Below are 18,821 nucleotides of genomic sequence, written 5' to 3'. Positions count from 1 at the left end.
AATTTAACTTCATTAATAAATAATAGTGTAATAATAATTTATTTAGTTCATGATTTTAAAAAGTCTTCCGTGGCCATGAAAACTTTAAAATATTCAAAACGCGACGCTATTTATACAATAATTATGATAGATACGAGATTAAACCTGTTTTTAATCGTGTCTACAATTCGTGAAAACCTAAGAAAATACTAACAATTCGACATGTTAGTCGAAATAAAATATATAGTCCGAACGAAAATGTTTTCAAATAGTTATTCTTATTAACATTTTATTATTGTCAATAATTTCGACACGTTAAGAATGTAAAATTAGATATTACCATTTCAAACGTGGCATTTAAATGGAAATCTTTAACTATTCGGTTGGGTTTTAAAATTATACGCCATAGTACAGAATTCGGTTGGGAATCTGACCAATAGTCGTGAATGTAAAATCTATACATGATTTAAGAGCAATTTAAATTTTGTTATATGTAGTATTAAAAAATATCACATAAGCGCATCGGGCATGCTTGCGGAGGCGCGCACCGACGATTTCTATGCCATACCTAGGCGGCACTGAAAATTTCGGGAATTAACGAAGTGACACAACATTACTATTAAAAAATGTATTTATTGCTTTTCGAAGTATTCTCCGCGAAATTTGACACATTTTTCCATACGATGGAACCAATCATTGAAGCAACCATTCCATTCGGAAGTTGGGGTCTCCAAAATGGCCGTTTTGTAGGCGTTCACAGCTTCTTCAGGTGATGAAACTCTCTGTCCACGTAATTTATTCTTTATTTTAGGGAAAGTATAGAAATTATTAGGGTTTAGGTCGGGGCTGTACGGCGGATGGTCTAATAATTCTATGTTTTCTTGCTCTAAAAACTCTTTTGTTCTGTGCGCGGTGTGAGAACTCGCATTGTCGTGATGGAGGATGATGCGGCGGTTGCAGTTCTCTTTACGGAGTTCAGAAACGACCTGTGGCAGACAAATGCTAACATACCATTCTGCATTAACCGTTCTTTGTCCCTCAAGAGGAATAGTCGTAACATGGCCGGTTTTGGAGACAAACGTGGCCACCATTTTTTTTGCAACCATCCGTGAACGAACAATTTTTGTTGGCTTTAACTCATTTTCGAACACCCAAACTCGTGACTGGTTTTTTGTTTCGGGTTCGTACGCGTATATCCAGGATTCGTCACCTGATACAATGATGTATACAGCATTTGAGGATCCTGCGTGGAAATCTTTCGAGAGTTCTGACGCACCAAGTAACGCGAGCCGCTTTTTGCTTTTCACAGAGCGAATGCGGTATCCATCGGGAAAACAACTTTTTTACATCTAATTGTTCATGCAAGATTATTTGTATTTGACTCATGCCAATGTCTAAAGTTGCCTGAATTTCGCGGTATGTCACATGTCGATCTTCCCCAATCAGCTTACGCACAGCATCAACGTTTTCTTGGGTGACTGCAGTTTTTGGACGACCTTGACGGGGATCATCACTGAACTTGACACGTCCACGTTGAAACTCAGTAAACCAGCGATAAATTGTGGTTTTGGATGGGGCTTCATCACCAAATGCAGAAATCATCCGGTCAACACACTGTTTTTGTGTTAAACCACTTCGAAAGTCATAATAAATCATCGCTCTTGAATTTTCTCGAGTCAATTCCATTTTCTCAACGACTAAACAAGTTTGACAAAACCTCGTGACAAGACCGAGAATCTTTTTTTAAATAAATAAATGGTATTCGATTTTTAAAACCAAGGAGTTTTCAATTAAAAAGATTTTAATATGACAGGAACAGTGGAAATATTCCATTTCCGATACTTTTAGTGCAGCCCTCGTATTAAGAAAGCGATGCGCGTCCTTGCTCTGTAGGGTAGGTGCTCTCCAACAGCATCCTGGCCATGATATTCTCTAGATTAGATGGACCTTTGCTCAATCACTGCAGAGAGGTCCACAAAATTTTCTCGTAATGCAGCTATTGCAATCGTATGTATTATGTATGTTGTTTTTTTCTTTTATTACTGTGTCCTTACTAACTTATTTTTAAGAAATAACTGTTACTAACATTTATATGGATCATTATCTGAAATAAATAATTTAATAATAATAATAAACTTTGAAGGGACAAGTGAAGTCGAATGTTAATATGATTTCGTGGGTCATAAACTCTCCTTATGTATGTTGAGGGTTTTTGTATAAATGTAGATTGATATTAAAATAGCTACAATAATTATTACACAAGCGCTAATGTTATTATTTTTTGTTCATCTAATGTATAGTTCATTAATAACCAAGCTAAACAAACGGACGGTTTATATTAAGTGTATTTTTTGTGTACAAATAAATTGATATGAACTACACTGGTACTACTCGTACAACGATTCCTCTAGATAGAGCATAATTAAGTTTGTTATTTGAAAGCTATATTATTGTGGACGTCGTGTGTAACAAACTCGTGATCTGATTTTTTTATTGCATTGATGGGTGTACGAGCTCACGGCCCAACTGATGTTAAGTGGTTAGCGGAGTCCATAGACATTTACAACGCAAATGCCGCAACCCACCTTGAGATATGAGTTCTAAGGTCTCAGTATAATTACAACGCCTGCTCCACCCTTCAAACCGAAACGCGTTACTGCTTCACGGCAGAAATAGGTACCAACCCGTGCGGACTTACAAGAAGTCCTACCACCAGTAATTACGCAAATTATAATTTTGCGGCTTTGATTTTTATTACACGATGTTATTCCTTCACCGTGAAAGTCAATCGTAAACATTTTGGAGTACGTATTTCATTAGAAAAATTGGTACCTGCCGGTGAGATTCGAACACCGTTGCATCTCAAGATACACCGGACGCTTTATCTTTTAGGCCACGACGACTTTCAAATATGATGAATTATTTATATGACGACGTATGTTAATATTCCCAAATACACAGTTTATTAATTATGTTGGTATAATTTGATTGAGTATGTACAGCGGGTTGCAAAACTACACAGATAACAAATAAAAAATAAAATTTTGAATATGTAGTTTCAAAAAAATTAGAACCTCATCCTTTTTATCCTTTTGATACTGATCAAGATATTAGGGTGAAGTTATGAAATTATTCAGTTATCATCGGCCCTTGATGCGTGTGCAAATTTTCAAGTTAATCGGACGATCTGAAGTCGATGAAAATGATGTTCAAAGATTCCGTGGTAGATAGAAAAAATGGTGTAGGTACGTGCAACTTAGTGCACTTGAAAAAAGTGGAACTTCTTTTGCGGTGTGTAGTATTGTTCTTCATTTATCATCATTAAATCCAATTTCTCTTGTACTACTAGGGAATGCTGAGTATAAGTGAAACGACCTATCTCGCTTTGTCCTTTCCCTCTCCACCCCTCGAGAGTTAGCAAGACGCTCTGTCTATTTTCTCATTCTCGCTCTACCTAAACTGTATCTTTTATCTCTAGCCGTAACGAATCTGTAGCGTGTTCAATTTTACTCTCAACGTGCCTAAAGAAGTTTCACTTCAAAAATATATTTTTTTATTTTATTTTTTTATTGCCATTTTAGGCAGACGAGCATACAGCCCACCTGATGGTGAGTGGTTACCGTCGCCCATGGATTTCATCAATGTCAGGACAGAGCCAAGCCGCTGCCTACCCATCTGGGTGTTGATTATCTTTAAATGTATATATTTAAACGTAAATAAGTATGTATGTCAACGTCTGGTACCCATGGCACAGGGAACCCTAATTTGGAGCCGGAAGATCATGCGTGATTTGTTCCCAATTATTTATTATTTATTAATATTATAATTACCGTACAAATCTCCCGAGCAACATATTACCAACATAGGAAACGATTTATTTATAAAACAAACATGTAAATTAAGACAACTAAGTTACAAGGTCACTCGTCTACTTTTTGTATTAAGATAGGGTTAACGAACTTGATTTATATAATCCTTCAGTTTACGAACGTAATCAAGTTAGAGAATCCGCGTGTCGATGGTGCGGTTTTTAAACACGACTTTTATATGTATACATATTACATATACATGTATTGATATACTATAGGTAATTGAAATTTGAACTTTTGTGTCGTCTATAAACTATTTCACCCAATTAACATTTAAATAGTCAAAATATGTAATGATGGTTCAATCAAATACTAAGGTCTACTTGAGTTTTTTTTTGCCTCTACCATTAAAAATGCTAATACCACGACTATCCGGTTTTAAGTATTACAAACTTTTGTTACTCGAGAGTGCTAATATTATAATAAATCTTTCTGAAACAAGAATTTTATTTTAATATTATGTATATAATAAATAAACACGCTACTGCCACTAATCTGAATTACACTTATCTCCAAAGTTATAGACTCGCTACATGAGAATTTGGAACTGAATATGAACGAACGGAATAGCAAGAATAGTTTTATTTTAAACTAAGAAACCCGGCAGACATTGTCCTGTGTGCTTAGTGCGAGTTTTCTAATACCGGTCACTCACATTCGCACGAATACGCAAACCCGCAAGTGTAGGACGACATTTGCGAATGATTATGCAAAGTTTTCGCTGCATTCGTGGTTTTCCAAGCTGTGTCGGTTTTTTAACAGACATCAAAGCGCGCAAACCGCGATCCTTCGCTTAATCTCCCACACATTCGTGTGACCAGGTGCGCCCTGGATTGCGAAGGCAACGGACGTTTCGCTATTTTCATAGATCGTGACGTCTACTGTGTAGCGTATCTTCATCAAAAGAAATCCCATAAAAACAGTATGGCTGTTAATGATGTCTGGGAAAGAATTCAAAACTCTTTTTCTCTTCAATGTTCTATTGAAGAATTAAAAAGGAGGAGAAATTCGTGAGACACTCGTAAACAAGTGTAGGAGGAAGCGCAAACGGGTTCGCAAATTGAGTACCGAACCCATTTGCACAGCCGCTAAGTTTGCGAATGAATGTTTGACGGCCACTCACATGCGCATGTGAGTGGAATGTACGAATATTTGCGCGCATGTGAGTGGCCGTCATAACGTTCTCGATAACGTTAAAGTTAACTCAAATCTGTATGCAGTTGGAACGTTTGCCTATATTTACCGCTAGGGGCGCTGTTCCAACTGCATCCAAGCTTGAGTTAACTTTTACGCTATTGAGAACGTTAAAAAACTCACACTAAACACACCGTACACGTTAAAACGGAAAATTTTAAAATTATCTAAAAAAATCACTTGAATACACACACAAAAAAATCATTAAAATCATTTAATCATTAATTTAATTTAAAATGTTATGTTATGTTATGTTCTATAAGAAATATAGCATCTTAACACTATCAAACATGGTATTCGCTTCATAACTTCATTCTTCATTAGACGCGACCTTTTGACGTCGAGAGATATTTTATTTAACTCTTTCGGATAGGCGATTACTTATTTTGCATTAAGTATTGAGTGAAATGAAATATAATGGACATTGTTAACGAAGCAGGCCTCTCTCACGTGTGTGTGCACACGCCGCTCAATTGACTGCGCTAGGAGGGAGAAGCTGACCGAAGCCACGACGTGTTTTAAGGCGGCGGCTTCGACTCTAACGCAGACAGACGCTTTCAGCTCCAACACTAGGAGCAGGCTCAGGGACCCCGGTAACCGTACTCGTCGAACTCGACAAAGAGTTCGACGTGCAACCTAACCCATGAATCAGCTCGCTGAGTTTCTCGCCGGATCTTCTCAGCGGGTCGCGATTCCGAGCCGGTAGTAGATTCATTCGCGAAGCAGCTGCTCTTGAGTTGTTAGGTCTCCTTTGGAGGCGCTCGGGCAGCTATGAGCAAATCCCACCCCTTCTGGTTGAGCCTTTGCTCGCCCACCTATCCTGGTGAAACTGGAAAGGCCTCCGGGCCACCAGTCATCTTTAAATCATAAAAAAAATACGCAAACAATCTTCGCGTAACTTTGTTTAGATGTAACTCGCGACACATGTTGTAACAAAACTAAACAAAATAAAATTACAAAAAAAAAAACGAACATTTACTGTGGAATTTCATTCTGGTCATTGGACACATTTTCTATGCAAACCTCATCGGGGACGTTATTTTAGGTTTCTAAAAATAGAAGTGAAGTCTTTAAATAATATGTATTTCGTTTATTTCGTTTACGTCAAAAAGATTTAAAGTATGCGATTAATATATGACATGATTATTTAAATAAAATGCAAAAGATTATTTAAATAAAATAGTATTCTTGTATTTCTATTGTTAAAATGTAAGTTATTTAGGTACTCGTTTATAAAAATGTTACACAGCACATTGTTATTTTCAGTTGTAACCCCAAATCAAAAACACGAGTAGTTTAAGGTAATTTATATATTAATACGTGAAGCAAAAACTTTGTATCCCTTTTTACGAAAATTACGCGGTCGGAGGAGTATGAAATTTTTCACACTTATAGAGAATATAGAGAACAAGTGCACAATGCTAATATTTTTTTAAAATAGTGCATAAAAGATACATTAAATCAATAAAGAAAACATTACACACACTACATACCATGTATTTGACGCACACACGCATGCATACTATTTATTGTCAAACTTTTGTTCTTGACGTCTGTTGTCAAATTGAGATTAAATATTGTTTGTCTTTGTTAATATTTTTTATAGTGTAGTCTTGGCGAAATTTGTGATTAAAGAAGTATAAAATACAATCATAATAGTGTACAAACTTACAATTCCAATTAATTATAGTCGAATTTCGACTACTGCGGGACCTCTAGTCAAAATAAATATGCTTGAACTATGCATTAGTACTTTAACACTGATAGTTGTTTGCAAGTATGTATAAATGCTAGGGGTTAAAGTATGAATTTGCCGATGTGTACTGAAAAATTTAAATTCGTTACGTAAACATAACAAAATGTTAACAAACGGACGAAATAACTAGCTAGCGTTGGTAACTTTCCATACGAGCTAAACAATGTAAGTCCTAACTTTTTGCCTACCTATCTGTCAGAAGCCTCCAGGGGCTATTCTGGCTTCACCTTGACTTGTGGGCGAGCTCACGGGGCTCAGTCTGGGAGGACTTGTAAGGTTTGCGAACTATAGAAAAATTTGCGAAAATAACTCCGTATGTTATTTTCGATACTATTATATTCACTGGTGGTAGAACCTCTTATGAGTCCGCACGGGTAGGTACCACCACCCCGCCTATTTCTACCGTGAAACAGCAATGCGTTTCGGTTTGAAGGGTGGGGTAGCCGTTGTAACTATACTGAGACTTTAGAACTACATCTCAAGATGGGTGGCGCATTTACGTTGTAGATGTCCATGGGCTTCAGTGACCACTTAACACCAGGTAGGCTGTGAGCTCGTCCAACCATTTAAGCAACAAAAAAAAAAGAAAAAAAGTCTCAGTGGAGCGGGTTTCTTAGTCTTTTTATCACTGATCCTATAAATATTTTTAAAACTTAGTAATAAAAGTTTAAACACGTCCAAATAGGAGAATAATAATAAAATCATCACGAGCTATCCCTCCGGGAGCCGTGCTTTTTGGTCGCTCGCCAAAGCTGCAGAAGGAAACTTTTGTAGGTCTAGTCTCCCACCACTGCGCAAGTCCGATGACACTCTGGCCCACAGCGCGAAAGAGAAGGCTGACCTTCTGGTCAAACTCTTCGCCTCGAACTCGACTGTGGACGACGGGGGTGCTACACCACCGAACATCCCCCGGTGTGATATCTCCCTGCCAGATATCTGCTTCACACAGTGTGCAGTTAGGCGGGAGCTCCGACTCCTGGACGTCCATAAGTCGAGTGGGCCAGATGGCATCCCCGCAGTGGTTCTGAAAACGTGCGCCCCTGAGCTGACACCTGCGCTAACGCGTTTGTATCGCCTCTCTTATTGCGCTAACAGGGTTCCGTCTTCATGGAAGACCGCCCACGTCCACCCTATCCCCAAGAAGGGTGACCGGTCGGACCCGTCGAGCTATAGGCCTATCGCGATAACTTCCTTGCTTTCCAAGGTGATGGAGCGAATAATAAATACACAACTCCTGAAGTATCTTGAGGATCGCCAGCTGATCAGTGACCGACAGTACGGTTTCCGTCAAGGTCGCTCAGCTGGCGATCTTCTTGTATACCTTACTCACAGGTGGGCTGAAGCCTTGGAGAGCAAGGGCGAGGCTCTTGCTGTGAGCCTTGATATCGCGAAGGCCTTCGACAGGGTCTGGCATAGGGCACTTCTATCGAAGCTACCATCTTACGGAATCCCCGAGGGACTCTGCAAGTGGATCGCTAGCTTTTTGGATGGGCGGAGCATCACGGTCGTTGTAGACGGTGACTGCTCTGATACCATGACCATTAACGCTGGCGTTCCACAAGGTTCGGTGCTCTCCCCCACGCTTTTCATCCTGTATATCAATGACATGCTGTCTATTGATGGCATGCATTGCTATGCGGATGACAGCACGGGGGATGCGCGATATATCGGCCATCAGAGTCTCTCTCGGAGCGCGGTGCAAGAGAGACGATCAAAACTTGTGTCTGAAGTGGAGAACTCTCTGGGGCGAGTCTCCGAATGGGGTGAATTGAACTTGGTTCAATTCAACCCGATAAAGACACAAGTTTGCGCGTTCACTGCGAAGAAGGACCCCTTTGTCATGGCGCCGCAATTCCAAGGAGTATCCCTGCAACCTTCCGAGAGTATCGGGATACTTGGGGTCGACATTTCGAGCGATGTCCAGTTTCGGAGTCATTTGGAAGGCAAAGCCAAGTTGGCGTCCAAAATGCTGGGAGTCCTCAACAGAGCAAAGCGGTACTTCACGCCTGGACAAAGACTTTTGCTTTATAAAGCACAAGTCCGGCCTCGCGTGGAGTACTGCTCCCATCTCTGGGCCGGGGCTCCCAAATACCAGCTTCTTCCATTTGACTCCATACAGAAGAGGGCCGTTCGGATTGTCGATAATCCCATTCTCACGGATCGTTTGGAGCCTCTGGGTCTGCGGAGGGACTTCGGTTCCCTCTGTATTCTGTATCGTATGTTCCATGGGGAGTGCTCTGAGGAATTGTTCGAGATGATACCGGCATCTCGTTTTTACCATCGCACCGCCCGCCACCGGAGTAGAGTTCATCCATACTACCTGGAGCCACTGCGGTCATCCACAGTGCGTTTCCAGAGGTCTTTTTTGCCACGTACCATCCGGCTATGGAATGAGCTCCCCTCCACGGTGTTTCCCGAGCGCTATGACATGTCCTTCTTCAAACGAGGCTTGTGGAGAGTATTAAGCGGTAGGCAGCGGCTTGGCTCTGCCCCTGGCATTGCTGAAGTCCATGGGCGACGGTAACCACTCACCATCAGGTGGGCCGTATGCTCGTCTGCCTACAAGAGCAATAAAAAAAAAAAAAAAAAAAACGATAATAAACTGTCAATGACAATGACATGGATAATAAAATTTGTTGTATTATTATCACATTATAAATAAACTTTAGTATTTAAGGCATTTGAAGAAGAATTTCAAATGCCTCGAATCGGTTCTTGCCATTATATTTTATTTTTATTTTACTATTTAATGTAAATATTTAATGCCCGTATTTAATATATATGTATAATAGAGCAAGAGCCCGCGACGGCCAGACTAGGGGTGTCTGGCAGGGGGTAGCAACTGTAAAAAGTGTCCGGCAATGGATATCGTGATTTCTAAAGATATTCTGGAGAAAATATAAAAAAAGTAACTTTATACTTTAAAGAATTTAAGGTACTATTTTATATACCTTTACTACCTGTTACCTACCCAAGTAACCACAATCAGACCTCTATAGTCGTGGGTCGTTCTTACCTTGAGCCGGTGGTAGTTTCTGCGAAGCACTGCTCTTGCTAGGGTCAGTGTTAGCAACCCTTCCGGTTTGAGCCCCGTGAGTTCACCTACATGTTAGGGTGAAGCTAAAATAGCCTCTCAAAGCTATTAGCATAGGTAGGAAGAAAAAAACCTGTGTTGGAGACATATACAACTTTCAGCTTTTATAAAATAACGAAGGTCTGGCCATCGCGGGCTCTTGGGCTATAACTAAAATCAAGATTTTTAAACTGCTGTCAACTTAAAAGAAGACACGATGTCTTTCAAAGCTAGATTGTTTTATTCCATCTCTAGTTTTGAAAAGTAAATTCATAAATGGTTCAGTACACAGCATATCTCTTCTTCTTTTTCTCCACCTTATCCCACTAGGTGGGGTCGGCACAGCTAACTTTTCTCTTCCATTCTCTTCTATCAGCCGTCATCTCAACACTCACTCCTCTCTCTCTCATATCGTCATTCACACACTCCATCCACGTTTCTTCGGTCGACCTCTTCCCCCTCTACCTTGCACTACCATTTCCATACATCTCCTAGTCACATGCATCTTCTCTCTACGCATCACATGTCCTCTACGTATCACGTGTCACAGCATATCTCTATGGGAGACTAATTAAATGAGTCGTAAACATAAAATCAATATACTTTAATAAATATAATCACTTGATAGAAAATACACGACTTCTATGAATAAATAAATAATTATCGTGAATTATGTTCGACTGATTTACTAGTAACAATCCAAAACTAAATCAGGTTTGACATAATTACGAATTTTAATACGAAAATAATGATTGTATTATAATATATTTGTATTCAAAGTAAGAATAGTAGATTAATCAAAATTTATATAGAAAATTCATTTCTAGTACCTAACGAGGGTAAATTAAATAATATCACTTTTTAAATCATAAGGACAGACTAGTAGCCTTTTTAGCTTTTGCTGAAGTCATCGTGGCATAAATAATAAGATGTCCGGTGCATTCGTATCTAGCGATGCACCGGTGCTCGAATCCCGATGGCAAGTTCCAATTTTTTTAATGAAATACGTACTTAACAAATGTTTTCGATTGACTTCCACGGTGAAGGAATAACATCATGTAATAAAAATCAAACCCGCAAAATTATAATTTGCGTAATTAGGTACTGGTGGTAGGACCTTTTGTGAGTCCGCACGGGTAGGTACTACCACCCTGCCCATTTCTGTCGTGAAGTAGTAATGCGTTTCAGTTGGAAGGGTAGAGCAGCCGTTGTAACTTGTAACTATACTGAGACCTTAGAACTCATATCTCATGGTGGGTGGCAGCATTTGCGTTGTAGATGTCTATGGACTCCGGAAACCATTTAACATCAGGTGGGCCGTGAGCTCGTACATCCAGCAATGCAATAAAAAAATCAAACCACGAGTTTGTTATCCACGACGTCCATCGACTAAGCCCTATCCCATGACCCATCTTGTTAGACCCCTTGCTAACGTTGGGTTATTCTCAATGGGATTATTCTTTAAACAAGGCTCGTGAAGAGTATTAAACGGTAGGTAGCGGCTTGGCTCTGCCTCTGGCGTTGCTGACATCCATGAGCGACGGTAACCACTCACCCGATGGGCCGAATGCTCGTCTGACAAAATGGGCAATAAAAAAAGTAATTTAATGGGTCTTTACCATCTTCGGCCACCGGATATAACGCGCGCACCTCACGTGCGTGAACATCGTGCGAGGTTCGGAGCTGGCACCTAAAAAAAAAAACTTTATTAAAATTAAAATATTTTTTAATGTGTAACCTAGTTTTCCTACTGAATTAAGCACTAATTTATTTAGCAATTCGACACCGGCTTAAGCCAGTTCACGTTTATGTTCTAGTTTTTTTAAAGACCTGTTATTTAATACAAATCGACTAAGTTCTGTGTTTAATAGGTCATACTGATTGTATAATAATGAACTCCTTTTTAATTATACAGTTTTCTGAGAATTGTAGTGATGAAACTTTTTTTAACACGCTTTTATTAGCTTTTTTTGTACATTATATGTGTTTGTACGTAACGGAATCTTTAAACGTCATTTTCATCAACTTCAAGATGTCCGATAAATAGATAAAAAAAAACACTTTTCTACACATACATGCTATTCTACTGTTTCATTATGCGTACTGATTTCAATTTATTTGGAACATATTATTATCTAAAATTAAATCGCAACGAATGCCTTGCACCAGTACATCACCACCATCAGGTTTGATTTTTATCAAATGACGTTATTCCTTCATCGTGGAATACATGTGTAGAATATGTATATTCTGAGAAAAATCGGACCTACCTGTGCAACTTCAATACCGCCATAGCCAGACATGATTCGATACTTACACACTGGACGTAGAGTTCTTTAGACGACAACTTTATAGGTTCTCATAGAAAAACATAAAGCCGCGATTTTAATTAAAATTTTCATTTCGGTTGATAGTACTAAGCTGAACGTAGTTTAAGAAAAATAAGGTTCACTGCCAGTCTTATTTTATTTTGCAAATACTACTGGCCAGTTAGACTACCAAGATTACTTAGACTTACATTATATTCAAATATAGATTATCTACATTTTTAACATTCAAAATTTCAAATGTTTTTAAACGGTCATTCCAAAGCCAACTTGAATTGATACTAATGTTGGTCAATAGCACATAATTCATAATTATACTAATAATCAAATAACTATGAGACTTAAAATTCAGAAATAAGTTTTTAATTAACTAATGCCTTTGAACTGTCGCTTGTCAAACCGATAATTTATAAGTACATTCATTTGTTTTCAAATGTGGAACCAAATAATTTTAGACATTGAGTGTATTGTTTGCAACAAATCGTTGCAGAAGATTAATCACAACCCGTCGCATACGTTTAAAATGGGTAAAGTGCCTAACAATCGACGTTTAAGGACCCCGAATTGGACACAAGCAGAGAAACAATATCTTCTAGAATTAATAAAAGTTCGTAAAGATGTCGTCGTTACGAAAAATAACAATGGGCCTAATTATTCCGAGGAGAAAGATATCGCTTGGAACGAAATCTTACGGGAATTATCGATAAAATATGGAACCAAATTTCAAGGAAGCTCGATAAAGAAAGTTAAAACACAATGGCAGAACATGAAGAGGATCGCTCGAGAAGAGGTCGCTTTGAACGGAGAATTTTTTCAGAAGTACACACCGCAATCTTTAGAAGTTTGTCATATTTTAGAGGTTATCAAGGACGGAATTTTAAAAGTTGAAAATCAAAGTCTTAATGAAACAAGACTCACTACTAATGTGGAGATTAAAACGGAGTCCGTTGACGAGTGAGTCTCTCATAGTTTACAACAAAACCTGTTTATTATAAATACATTATGTATACCTACCTACTTTAAAGATTCCGCAAATCGTGGACACCATTCACAACATTCGTAGAAGGTAAAATCTAAATGAATAATAATAATGCGATAAATGTATCATATTATTATTATTATAATTGACTACATTTCCAATCCAATCTAGCTTATCGAAGTCAACGCGAGTAAAAGTCTTTTTAATCGTGTCTACTTTTATGTTGTTTGATTTGTTTCATCATAATATATTATACTCCATTTTTGTATTGCTGTGTGCTTTGATTGTTGTATCAAATGTACTTCAGTATTAGGTATATCGAATAAATTTAAACTGTTAACTGTTCGAAGTGTATATATTCACAAATAATTCTATCTTATACATTTTAATCGTTCTATACATAGTAAAAATCGCAAGTTCTTGAGGTAATCTGTAAGTATAATAGCTTCGGCTTCTTTGATATTTGTGCATAATTAAATCTAGTATGTAATTAAAATCAAAATAATGAAAATGCTTTTTTCAATGCCGCTTTTTTTTATTGCTTAGGTACCCATCTAAGCAATAAAGAACTCGGACGGGCTCACAGCCCACCTGGTGTTAAGTGGTTACTGGAGCCCATAGACATCTTGAAGTCGTCGTGGCCTAAAGATAAGAAGTCCGGTGCATTCGTGTTGAAGCGATGCACCGGTGTTCAAATCCCGCACGCGGGTACCAATTTTTCTAATGAAATACGTACTCAACAAATGTTCACGATTGACTTCCACGGTGAAAGAATAACATCGTGTAATAAAAATCAAACCCGCAAAATTATAATTTGCGTAATTACTGGTGGTAGGACCTCTTGTGAGTCCGCGCGGGTGTGTATCACCACCCTGCCTATTTCTGCCGTGAAGCAGTAATACATTTCGGTTTGAAGGGTGGGGCAGCCGTTGCTATACTTGAGACCTTAGAACTTATATCTCAAGGTGGGTGGCGTATTTTACGTTGTAGATGTCTATGGGCTCCAGTAACCGCTTAACACCAGGTGGGCTGTGAGCTCGTCCAACCATCTAAGCAATAAAAAAAAAAAACTTCAACGCAAATGCGCCACTCAGCTTGAGATATAAGTTCTAAGGTCTCAAGTATAGTTACAACGGCTGCCCCACCCTTCAAACCGAAACGCTTTTTCTAAGCGCATCTCGTTTTTGTGTCTGTGACGATAAATAATTATTAATCTTTTTTAACGGTCCAAAAGCAATGATGAAATGCCTATATTACCGATAAAAAAATCATAAATCAATATCGGCTCAGAATATTTCTAATATGAATTGAGTATATTAATTGTCATATTACCAGTTATGTAGCGACGTCTATAAATTTATTTCTAAAGTATGTAATAGGTTTGTAATAGAGGTAGGTATGTAGGTACGGTACTTGTTTTTTAGAATAACTTGAGTTTTTACGTTTGTCGTTTTTGCAACGGAATCATAGATCATATACTTAGTATTTGAGACGGAATCGTTTAAATTCGATCCCTCTGAAATAGTTACCAAATGCGGAAATAAAACATAAAATTGTTATTTTTCATATTGACAAAAATAAAACCGAAACATTAAGCGGCATAACAATGGCAGTGCATGAGCTGATGTTCAACTTAATAATTCCTGGTGAATACCGCTGATTACATCTTTCAATTTCTTGTAATGCATTATTATTAATGAATTGCTGTTCGTTAGTCTCGCTAAAACTCGAGAACGGCTGGACCGAGTTGGCTAATTTTGGTCTTGAATTATTTGTGAAAGTCCAGAAAAGGTTTAAAAGGTAGATAAATACAAAAATGCTTGGAATTAAATAAAAATAACAATTTGTTTTCCCTTTCAAGTGTCGCCCGTCGGACGGATTCCTTTTTTATGTTTTAAGTTTATTTTATACAAAAGCTTAGGTCTTTTATTTATCGATTGAGGCACTACGAAATCTGCCGGGTCAGCTAGTTATGATGTATTTTTCGTTCATACACAGTACCCAAAGGTTAGGTATCTACGTTCGGGTACGTATACTAAGTATTGTTAAGTAACAAAAAAATAATTGACATGTTTTTTCCTTAATTTAGAGATCTTGACCAGTCATGTTGCAGCGGTACAAATATAAATGGTTCGTCTTCGTCTACATTTGAAGTAATTTATAGAAATAGTAGAAATTCTCGAGAATTTGAAGCTTCTTGTACAACTTCTGAGCAAGATTCGACTGCCAATGACACTGAAATGGCTTTAGAAGAAAACAGAGATGTTGAAGAAAACATACAAAAATCAAGGCATGCATCAGTAATGACAGACTTTGAAGATATTGATGATGAAACGAATGACACGATCAGAAATCAAGCGAAAGAATTCTTAAAGTTAGTTGTCTGATATTGTACCATTACATTTTTGAAATTTAGTATCTCAAAACGCTTAGTGCCATCTAGAGCGTTTTTTTTAAACTATGTATTAAATTTTGTTTCGACCTATCTATTTTCACGCTCACATTTTTAGATATACCTGCACGGAAAGGCAAATAAAGATGGAGTCTTTAAAAGAAGAAAGGCAGGTTATTAGAGCAATGCGAGAAACTGCAGAATTAAATAAAATTATAGCTGAACAAAAACTAAAACATGTGTTATGGGTGAATAAACAACAGATGGCGTTAGTTTGAATCTTTTTCTCGTTTACTTTAATTCTAACATTTCTAACATAAGTCTTGTTTAATCATTTTTCCTTAAGTATAAAAAATGTTTTAAATATTTTTTTAACAAATTTTTAAATTCAATTTTAAAATATTATTTTCAAAACGTACTTGGTAGATGTTTTCGAACGCTTCAAGAGCATAGTGATATTTTGAGAAACGTCAAGTGTGCTGGTTTTTCATTCTTGATAGAAAATCCTGAATAATTTGGAAAAATCACAGCGAATTTTGATACAATTTAAACATTAACGAAAATCATGAATTTCCTTCCCAAAACAAGAACGTCATTCGTGCGTGCTATCGTCAATGTTAGGTAAGGGCTTAGCAAGAGCCACAAGCGGCCGGCAGGTTACGCAACAAATTTGAAAAGCGCATTTAGAGAATGTTTTTTACTTTTGCAATAACGTAAATTGATATTATTTTTGGTTTTTGAGTACTGTTTAATACATTGTGACTAGAAACTTGAGCATGGCAATAAATGAAAACAATTTCTTAGTTTCATTGTTTAAAGTCACATTTTTAATCATTCAGTAGACAGATGGTAGGTAGGTAGGTATTTAGGTATTTACTCATCTATTGTCAATGATGCAATAAAATAAACAATAACTCTGAATCATCATAATATTTTAATTGTGTGGCAATTTGTATCCCCCATTTAAACCATATTTGTAATTTCAGTTCTTATTTAAAAAAAAAACAACCATCTTTTAAAATTTACATCATAGATTCAGAAAAATTATTTGAGATGATTTATTAGTAACTTTTTACCCTAAAATTCTTAAACCATATATGTGCAAAACTCAGAAAGGCAAATAATATGTTTTTATTAAATATTAAACTCAATAGTAGGATTTAATATAATTTGATTATAGAATGTATGCAGGCGAACCTGGATCTGGAGCCGGTAAGGGTGGTGGTGGTGGTGGTTCGATTCGAGAAGCCGGTGGTACCTTCGGTAAAATGGAAGCTGCTAGAGAAGATGAATACTTCTACAAGAAGGTATAGAATATTTTAGTCTCATAAGATGTAAACTTTGGAAGCTGGAAAGGCTATACCACTTTTATTATAAACTAGCTGACCCGGCAGACTTCCTAGTGCCTCAATCGATAAACAAAATACCTAACTTTTGTATAAAATAAACTTAAAACAAACAAAAGGAATTGTCTGACGGGGGACCCACAAAGGAAAACAAAATTGTTATTTTTATTAAATTCCCAGCATTTTCAAATTTATCTAATCCTTTTAAATCTTCTCTGGACTTCCACAAATAATTCAAGGCCAAAATTAGCCAAATCGGTCCAGCCGTTCTCGAATTTTAGCAAGACTAACGAACAGCAATTCATTTTTATATATATAGATAGAAGATACAGATATTCTGTTAACCTTCAATCGAATGTGGAGCTACTGCCAGAAAATCCTGCGTTAACTTGAAAAACTAGATTTCGCTTGTCTGTTTTTGGTTTAGTTATGAGTATAATAGTAGAATAGAACAGTGTTATTTATTTATTCTATAGATTAAAATGATCTAATCCCTAAATTATGTTTTGTGGTAATGGGAGCAACTTTATAGTGGCAACCATGAATTTAAAGCTTCAATTAATTAAATTGTATAAATGGGGGAACACTTTGTATATGAATCAATGATTAGTCAGGTCAGTGGTACTTACCCACGTGGACAGTATCGCTCCTGAAGTTAATATGAAATACATGGGCTACAGATGCCTTCTTAATCATCAATCAACATTTGAGCTGGGTTTTTTTCATTGACAGCAAAAGGAACAACTAGCAAACCTGAAGGGGCACTTGAACAAGGAGATTGCCTTCCACCAGGAGCAGATCAAACGACATGAGGATGCGATCAGGCGTCACAAAGAACAAATGTCTGACATTGAAAAGCCCCAATGAACTGGACATCGATAGTGATAGTTTTCGAAGGCCTAAGAATATTCCTACAAAACAAAGAAGAATATAAAATTTATATTGTTTTAAGTAAACTCTCCGGCTTTTATTTTCTCTAGTTACTAAATTTCAAAATAAAAAACTAAGTAATTTTTGTGTAGTATTTTTCTTAAATCAATACATAGAGCTGGTATTGATAAGTTAAATTAATGAACAGTGACTTGCTTTTCTCTTTGGTATTGGATTTGATTTAAGTATTACTTATCAAAGATTTATTAAATGAAGTTTCAATACAACAATAGTCACTGCCTTTTAAATGATTTACTCGTTTTAGAAGCGCAAATATACTATCATACGTGAATAACTCTGCTAATAATTTCTAATTCATATACTTTTTTTTTTTTTAACGCTGGGGATTCCATTTACCCGGTCGAGGGGGGTAACGGACCGGGCTATGTCGAACTCCGGCGCCTCCTGAGAGGAAGAAGGGGAGAAGAGAAGGGCCGAGGTCCTTCACCTCCCCCAATTTCTCACAGGAGACTACGCCTTGAAAAAGGCGCGTGAAGCACTTGCCCCGCAGAACGACTACCGACTAAACCCCATCGAGCTCCACCACACCGACTACGCGAAACTTACGGTACCGCGATGCGCGCCGAATTCAAAATTCATATACCTAGCAGCATTGATGCTTGCGTTAAAATTCAAATTTTATCTATATGAAATAGGATGTGCCTGTGAATTCACCAGCATTAAATTTGTAAGTCGGCAAAAATGGAATGCATTGCCTTATCTCAGGATAAATATTTGCTTGTGTCACTGTGGTACCTAAATTCGACAAAACGATTTGTAAAATCACGAATCGGTGATGAGCGTCGAAATTATCATAGCAGTGCATGATGTCATGCAAATCCGTTATACCATTTTTGCATGAGTTTGCATTTTGAGTTACAAGTTAGAATTATCCAATATTTATATAGGTATTGTTTAAACACCTTAGGCTTAGACACCACATTCAGTCAAAAAAGGAACCGGGAATGGATGTTGT

The 18,821-nt window shown here is 37.4% G+C and overlaps 2 protein-coding genes across 2 annotated transcripts in view; one reads left to right on the top strand and one right to left on the bottom strand.

Annotated features, from left to right (window-relative positions):
* LOC101743333 (protein scarlet) overlaps window positions 1–11,571 on the bottom strand; it is a 58,732-nt gene extending 47,161 nt beyond the window's left edge. Inside the window, exon 1 of the mRNA XM_062668557.1 lies at window positions 11,491–11,571. The gene's annotated coding sequence lies outside the window, so the exon portion shown is untranslated. The remainder of the gene's footprint in view (window positions 1–11,490) is intronic.
* A 4,563-nt stretch (window positions 11,572–16,134) lies between these two features.
* LOC778527 (ATPase inhibitor-like protein) lies at window positions 16,135–17,782 on the top strand. The gene is made up of 3 exons (NM_001098351.1): window positions 16,135–16,190; window positions 16,750–16,876; window positions 17,648–17,782. Exons 1-3 carry the CDS (start codon window positions 16,135–16,137, stop codon window positions 17,780–17,782), a joined length of 318 nt encoding a protein of 105 aa, NP_001091821.1.
* The last annotated feature ends 1,039 nt before the right edge of the window (window positions 17,783–18,821 follow it).

This window comes from Bombyx mori, chromosome 5, assembly GCF_030269925.1.
Source record: "Bombyx mori chromosome 5, ASM3026992v2".
NCBI lineage: Eukaryota > Metazoa > Arthropoda > Insecta > Lepidoptera > Bombycidae > Bombyx > Bombyx mori.
This window is presented reverse-complemented; position numbering and strand designations above follow the sequence as displayed.

Coding starts and splice junctions, on each gene's coding strand:
- LOC778527 (NM_001098351.1), top strand. CDS start 16,135: ATGAATTTCCTTCCCAAAACAAGAACGTCATTCGTGCGTGCTATCGTC. Junction 16,191..16,749: donor CGTGCTATCGTCAATGTTAG/GTAAGGGCTTAG, acceptor ATTTGATTATAG/AATGTATGCAGGCGAACCTG. Junction 16,877..17,647: donor ATGAATACTTCTACAAGAAG/GTATAGAATATT, acceptor TTTCATTGACAG/CAAAAGGAACAACTAGCAAA.